Here is a 7323-nt window from a genome sequence, read left to right as displayed (position 1 = left end):
TTTTTAAAGATCTATTACACAACATGGTGAATACAGCTAATAATTAAGCACTGTACATTTCAATACTGTTGAGAGTAAATTTCAAATGTTTTCATCACAAAATATGTCAAATATTAGCTTTATTTACTCATCCCACATTATATTCTAAAATCATAACGCCACTTTGTGCCTCATAAGTGTATACAACTATAATTTGATATATAAAAAAATTTTAAAAGGTAGCAATCATTATGAGGATTATCCTAAAATGTCCTTTAGTAACTGTCATGGACTGAAAAGTATCCCAGGAAGAGACCTGTCTACTTAGAACATGTGAATAAGAACTTACTTGGAACATGGGTCTTTGTAAACATAATTAAGGGGCTCCAGACACAATCATTGTAGATCAGGGTGGGCCCTACATTCAAAGACACTGTCCTTAAAAGGTAATGAAGAGAAGACAGAGGGAAAGGCTGTGTGAGCACAGAGGCAGAGACTGGAGTGAAGACTGCTGTCTGCAATACTTGGACAAGATTTGTCTATAAGCCAAAGAACTCCAAGAATTTCAGACAGCCACAAGATATTAGGAAACAGACATGGAACGGAGTCTTCCTTAGAGCCTTCAGAAGGAACCAACTCTGCTGACACTTTGATTTTAGACTTCTGGCCTTCAGACTGTGAGGAAAATTGCTGCAAGCAACCAAGTTTGTGGTCATTTCTTATGGCAGCCCTGGGAAGCTAATACAATATGTATTTCAGAACGGAAATCCCCCTTTTAAAGGATTATAATCAACAAAATTTGTCTTTGGCCATCATACATTTCATATTAGGAATTAGTGAAAGAGCTTCATCATTTCTAGATTGTAAACAATAACCAACAATTTGATGCCTAGACAGACATATATGAGTCTCTACTTTATCATTTACTATTTATGCATTTCTATTTTGACTTAGAATTAAAATTATATTTACTGAAATGTTAAGCAACTTTTCAATCAAGAATATCGCCTGACCATTTGTAAATATTTGCTAATACATTGTTATTAGGTTGGTGCAAAAGTAATTGTGGTTTTTGCCACTGAAAGTAATGGCAAAACCACAATTACTTTTGTACTAACCTAATATTTCTCTCTGAAGAGAATAAATTAGTTCCAGTAATATGAAGCATACCCAGTTTTAATAAACTTGTACATACAAAACATTCCCAAGCTTCTTGAGGGGCCAACATTATGACAGCAATATGAGATATCTGAAAACAATTTTCCCATTATTCAGGCTTCTGAAGCAGGTCTTAAGCTTTCTCAGTTCTTTGCCACTTGATTTCTTACATATGTTTAAAAAATACATATATATATATAATGTAATTTGAGGACCACCACTGCACCTAAAAGAAATTCCATGATTTCTACCTATTCAGTTGTTCTTTGTAGAAATAGTCTAATCATTAAGTCCATTTTTACAGTTCAAAATATCACTGATATTACCACATAAACCTTTGAATGTCCTGACTGTTTGGCCACTGAAAAGTCTTGTTCAGAAAGAGGTAAAAAGTTATGAAATTAACTATTGCATAGCAACTCAGTTCACAAACGAGTCTGGATGTGGGAGGCAGAGGTATGTTAAGCCTATAAATGACATAAGGTAAAATGAAGTAACGAAATTCCAGCAGTTTCTGAGGAACTATAACAATGAACAAGCATATGAAAAACATTAAATTCCAAAAAACTGACTTTGATTTCAATGAGTCAGCTATACTCCAACCAGCAAATATATAGGCCGGAACCAACAAATATTTCACAATTTCGTATCTTTGAAAAACTCTTTTCCACACATAGAAAGTATAATGTCTATTGTCTGCTAGCAAGTATTTATGAGCATAAGTGAATTTCCAAACTAAAAACACAGAGACTAAGGTAACCACAAAAAACAGAATTCTACGTTTCCAAACCAAGGAAAGAAATGTCTTAATTTTGCCAGGAGACAGGAGATGAGGAAAGGAAAAGAAGAGAGTAAATGAAAAAAAGTAGAATAGTTGAGGAAAATGAAGACAGGCTTCATGACTACTCCGATCGCCAATAACAATTCCACCATTAACTACTACAAAAACACAAAACAGAAATCCCAGAAGGATGTAGGGCCAAGTCAGATGGAAAAGCACACTCAAGTTTTTAAAGGACATGGAATAAGCCAAAAGAAACTGAAGAATTTTTCTGAATGTTGCAAATGGTCCTTTAATAGGTGGAAGTCTGTCCTCCTTCTTTTGTAGCTCAGTTTTCCAAGCCTCAGTTAACTTTTGTGCAATGACATTTCCTGCACAGAAGACAGCCCAGATGATATTCGTTTGCCGAAACATGAAGCCACAAAATCCAAGGAAGGCTGAAGTTTTATGATTTCCATAAAGACACATCAAATACGCAAAAAGAGTAAAAAACATAGATCCTGCTTCTGTATAATAAAGGAAATTAAAAAAATAAAGTGTTGGAAATACTGCTAGTGTTAATGTTGACAAGACTCTCTGGATACTTGAGGCAGCCTTGGAGGAAGAAAAAACACAGATAAAATTATTTTCATGATCAAAAATGCTATTTCTGTTTACCTAATGAAGAGATTTATTTAAAAACTACTCAACTACTCAAACCTTATTTAAATAAAATTAATACTAATCTTATTTCTGGCTTTGCAAAAACACAATATACATTTATAAGAATACTTTCTGGTACTTTTTATTTATACCTATCAGTTTGGAGACCATGTGTGTGCCAAAGCTTCTGTAGCTTAACACATTTTGAATCAGGCAATGATTAGTTAGGGAGTTACTGAGTGCAAGATACCGACTAAATTCTATGGGGACTATGGAGATAAACAGGACACAGTGCTGGCTCCATTTCCCTGAGCTTATGTTTTAGTGCCTTCAATAAGGATTCACTTAGCCATAATCACCACTTTCCTTTAAAGAAATCCTTCATAACTCTACACAAGGGAGAATGTAAACACGCATATGGTATTTTTACTACTATACCCAGACTTACTTTTTCAAGATGAAATTTTCATGATGAAATAACAGGTATTTTTCTGAAAAGTGAGCCAGTCTAAAGTTCTATATCCTCTTCTGGCCTTTCTGACATGCTATTTCAGAATTTGAAAGTGTTCTTATGTTATTGAATTGTATACTCCACTTAATCAAAATCACTGTATCAGACCACGCCATTTCCTTGACTAAAATTAAGGTCTCTCCATTACATGCTAAAGTTCAAAGTCCTCTCCGTGACATATAAAGGCATTCATGACCTTCTTCTCTACTCTTACATTCCTCTACTTTCTAATCCTGTAATTCCAAGACCAATTCCCTGCACCTCATTGTTCAATGCCTTTCTTCCTTCGCTTATGCTGTTTGTCTCCTCAGGATTAATTCCCCACCCTACAGCCCTATCCGTTCATCAAGACTCAGCTCTGGTACCATCTTCTCTGTGAGGACTTACTGAATGCCACCTACTCCCCTCCCTCCCAGAAAAGCACTAAGTGTTCCCCTGCTCCTTCTCTGTATCCTCATATCATTTCATTTGTACCACTCTATCATAATTGACATTACTAAAATCATCTCTTATAGTTAAAAATAATCATTAGAGTTAATATTTACTGAGCCTTTACTATGTATCTGGCACTATTTGAAGCATCTTCCATTTATTAAGTTTCGTTGTTCCTTTATGACCGTTCTATAAGGCAGATTCTATTATTATTCTTATTTAATAGATGAAGATACGGAGCCACTAAGGGTTAACCTGCCCACGGTGGTAACAAAACTGCTACGTGGCAGGGAGAGAATTCTAACCCAGGCAATCTACCTCCAGGGCCTGCACTGTTATCACATCAAAAGTCCTCAGGTAAAGTGTGTTTTCCCTAATGAATATATACGTTTTACAAGAAAAAGACTGCCTCATTTAGCTCTGTTGTCCCAGTGCCTAGCACATGGAATAAGCTTAGTAAGTATTTATTGAACTGGTTTCACTCACTTAACAAATATTTACTTTAGATTTTACAAATAAGCTATTCAAGTGTTTAAATACAAATTTATTCTAAAATGGAGATGGAGGATTTATGTTTACCTTTACATAATATACAAAAATACAAAGTTACAAAGTGTTAAAGACATTTTTCACCAAATCTCATAAAGCTAATTCATTGTAATTGTGGACCTGACTACACATAAACTTGTAATTAAGTATTTCGAAACATACCTTGTTTCTGGGTTGTACCTTGCGGAAAAGCAAATACAGTAAATAGAAGTTGCCAACACTGAAGAGAAGATTAACAAATCTGAGCATCCCAATGGAGCAGACAACATGTTCGGACCATCCAAAGATCCAAATGGCAGGTTTGACCACTCCAACAGACACCAGGTACAAGCCAGGTAATGTAGTAATCATGGGATCCCACTTTAAAATGAAAGGAAATGAAGTAAAAGCAAGAGGTAATACGAACAAGACAGACACAAACATGTCAAGCCCACGTCTCATCTCCAGCAACAATCAGAAATGTTGAGAAGTTATTCTGACAAGATTAAGTAAGTCCTTGGCAAAACAGGATTAGTTTTTCTTATTTTTTGCCCCCGGACCAGCTTAGTGATTGTTCAGATAGCAGCAACCAAGACACAACAACTTAAAATCTATTTCTATTTTCCAAGAAATGTTCTTTAAAAAGTCTTTATTTTGGTAAATAAGCTGCAAATGCTCCAGTTTTTAAAAGCATGGAAACACTGGTTGGGACTCTAAGTTTAGGAAAACATTTGGTCCACAGGCTCCATGATGACAGCTAACATAAACGGAGACAGAAATTGTGCCAAACCCTCTGTTATTAACGGTACAATATGCCTTATAGTAAAGATTACTGCCATTTTGCAGATGGGTAACCTGAATTTCTGAAACTCAGAACATCTCCAAGATCACAAAAGTAGGAAACCACAGCACCATGATTTAAGATCAGATCTTTCTCTAAAACAGACTTTATATTTCTAGCCAGTATCCTATATTGTGTCACCAGAAAAGCTGGCGATGTTTATTTTGATATTTATATGTACATACTCGCACAGTCAAATCTATATTCAAAAATGATGTGACTGGACTGGTTGCCAGTTTATCCAGTTAACAGATAGTTCACTAAAAATACTCAGGGAAGGAATTTGTGATTATAAATGGGTCACTTTTTGGTAGCTGAAGATCCCTCCAGTCCATACTATCCCACCCCTAAAATGCATAGTGAGGTGCTTGACAGGTGAGCTAAAGGTAAGTTTTCTGGTATTTCCAAGGAGCACCGCAATGCCTTTACTCCCGAGACAAGGAAAGACAAAGTGGGATAGATATCGTCAGCTGCCAAGAGGAGCGCTCAATTCCCCATTAAGTATTCTCCCAGATCATTCCTTCCTGGGAGACAGATCTACTGTTTATTCATTCATTTAATAAACATTTCACAGATCTCAGAGAGGAACAAAATTCTATACCCAGTTTCTTTCATGGTCTGGGGCTGGTGGGGTGGAACGGGACGAGTTAAGTCTAAGGATGGGAGAAGGAGCTGGGGACGCTGGGACCTCTCAGGCCTCTCCTGGGGTGGGGACAGGTTGGAGACCCCACCTGGGAAAGGGAGAAATGGCCCTCACAGTAGCGTTGCGCCTGAGGCAGGTGGAAGATCTCGTCCATGTAGGGCTCTCGCAGCGCCCGGCTGAAAGCGGAGAAGAGGAGGCAAGACACTAAAAAGGTACAGCTCAAGGCAGCCGAGAAATAGTAACCCTCTAGCTGCGCCATTCCTGCTCCCACAGCCACTGCCCAAGAACCCACTCCTGGAAAATTCTGAGCCCGGAAACCCGAGCTGGAAACTTGGGCTCGAAATGGGCGCGCTAGACGGGACTAGCCAGACGGGGCCACATACCGGAAGGCTAAAGGATGCTGGGAAAGCGCGGATCCGGAAAGATCGGGTCGCTGTTTCCCGGAGTGACGGGTTTAGATAACGGACCGGATGATTACCCTGTCAATCACATTGCCCAGGCGCACAGAGTGTCAAAACTTCCGGAAAGGGCGGGTCTCGGAGTTCGCCTAAGCGGGAGGTGCGTGGCTTGCTGCTTTGAAAAAAAAAAAAAAAAAAGCCGATTCTTAGCTTGGATCTTTTCTCCTGCTCATTTCCATCACTTACCAGAAGGTGGCGACGTTTCCCCACGTCTCCAGTTCCAAGCCCTAAAATTTACACATTTCCCCCCACCGTTACTGCTGTTCTTTTTATTAAACCCTCAATTCCACGACTTTTCATTCCATCAACTTTGGAGTGTAGGAAGGGGGCGTTGGTTGTGATAGCAAAGACTGAGACTTTCAGATGAAAATTTGAAGACCCAGAGACCCGTCAATGCCGAATGAACTTAAATGAGAGGAGTGTTTGTTCGTTTGTTTGTTTAGGTTAAAAGAGAACTCTTTCAAGATGTGGATGCCCTCACAGGATTTAAACTGACATTCCTAAGGCACTCTCATAGCCGTATCTCGGTACCTGTGGGATTTGGAAAAAAAATATATATATATATATATTTTAGAATTTGGGATGTTTTAGAATTCTCTGTGTCTGTAAATCTGTAAGGCAGTGTTCTGCTTTCCCTACTAAATCATAAGCGTGAACATCTTAGTGGGATTATACATCCTTTATGTTTGTAGTCCCCCAAATGGCTTTCACACAGTAGGCACTTCAATTTGTGGACTTTTATAGGCTGTGTAGACATCATCAAATTCCTGTATTCTGGGATTAAGTGTTGGGGGCAGGAGATGAGGTAAATAATTTGAAGAATGCCGAAGATAAATTATGTGTGTAATTTTGTCTTGAGCATGGTTGGCCATGTTTTGCAGTAAAACTGTCTCTCAGGTAACCTCAGTCACGTTGCCTTTGGCAGAAATATATCAGAATTGAGTCAGGATTTAAGGTTGCTAACCTCAGAGTTCTCAATTGAGCTCTTTTTCTGGGTCAAAACTAATTCAGTCTTTCTGAACTTAAGAAAGTTTCGTAAATTAAGCTGACTGCCTTTCCATTCTGTCTCTGCCTGTTTCCTCAATGATAAGAGGAGGTAGTGGTGAATGAGGGCTAGGATGGGAACATTTACATTACTGGAATAAAATCATGTCAAGCTCCTACTCTGATGTGATGCTTAGCTTTGTTTTAACCATTATCTCCCATTTTATTATTGAGTCCATGCTGTACTTACTGTTGAAGTCGCTTGTAACATATCTCCAGATGATTCGGTCTTCAAGAGGTTGATGTGATCTACAAGTAATTAGCCACTGACCTGTTGACCTGCTAAATCGTGTTATATATACACTC

General features: G+C 38.2%; 1 protein-coding gene across 2 annotated transcripts; it reads right to left on the bottom strand.

Moving 5' to 3' along the window:
* Positions 1 to 1139: 1139 nt before the first annotated feature.
* LOC111540579 (dol-P-Glc:Glc(2)Man(9)GlcNAc(2)-PP-Dol alpha-1,2-glucosyltransferase) lies at positions 1140 to 6091 on the bottom strand. Of its 2 annotated transcripts, none has more exons than XM_023208940.1 (3): positions 5604 to 6091; positions 4215 to 4412; positions 1140 to 2512 (listed from the first exon to the last, which is right to left on the bottom strand). In XM_023208940.1, the coding sequence occupies exons 1-3, from the start codon at positions 5772 to 5774 to the stop codon at positions 1460 to 1462; spliced, it is 1422 nt and encodes a 473-aa protein (XP_023064708.1). In that variant the 5' UTR covers positions 5775 to 6091; the 3' UTR covers positions 1140 to 1459. The 2 variants fall into 2 exon arrangements, with proteins under 2 accessions (XP_023064708.1, XP_023064709.1); XM_023208941.1 differs by having other exon boundaries at positions 5630 to 5901.
* Between the last annotated feature and the right edge of the window lie 1232 nt (positions 6092 to 7323).

Source organism: Piliocolobus tephrosceles, chromosome 10 (genome assembly GCF_002776525.5).
Source record: "Piliocolobus tephrosceles isolate RC106 chromosome 10, ASM277652v3, whole genome shotgun sequence".
NCBI lineage: Eukaryota > Metazoa > Chordata > Mammalia > Primates > Cercopithecidae > Piliocolobus > Piliocolobus tephrosceles.
The sequence above is the reverse complement of the archived record's forward strand: the minus strand, read 5'-3'. Positions and strand labels throughout refer to the sequence as shown.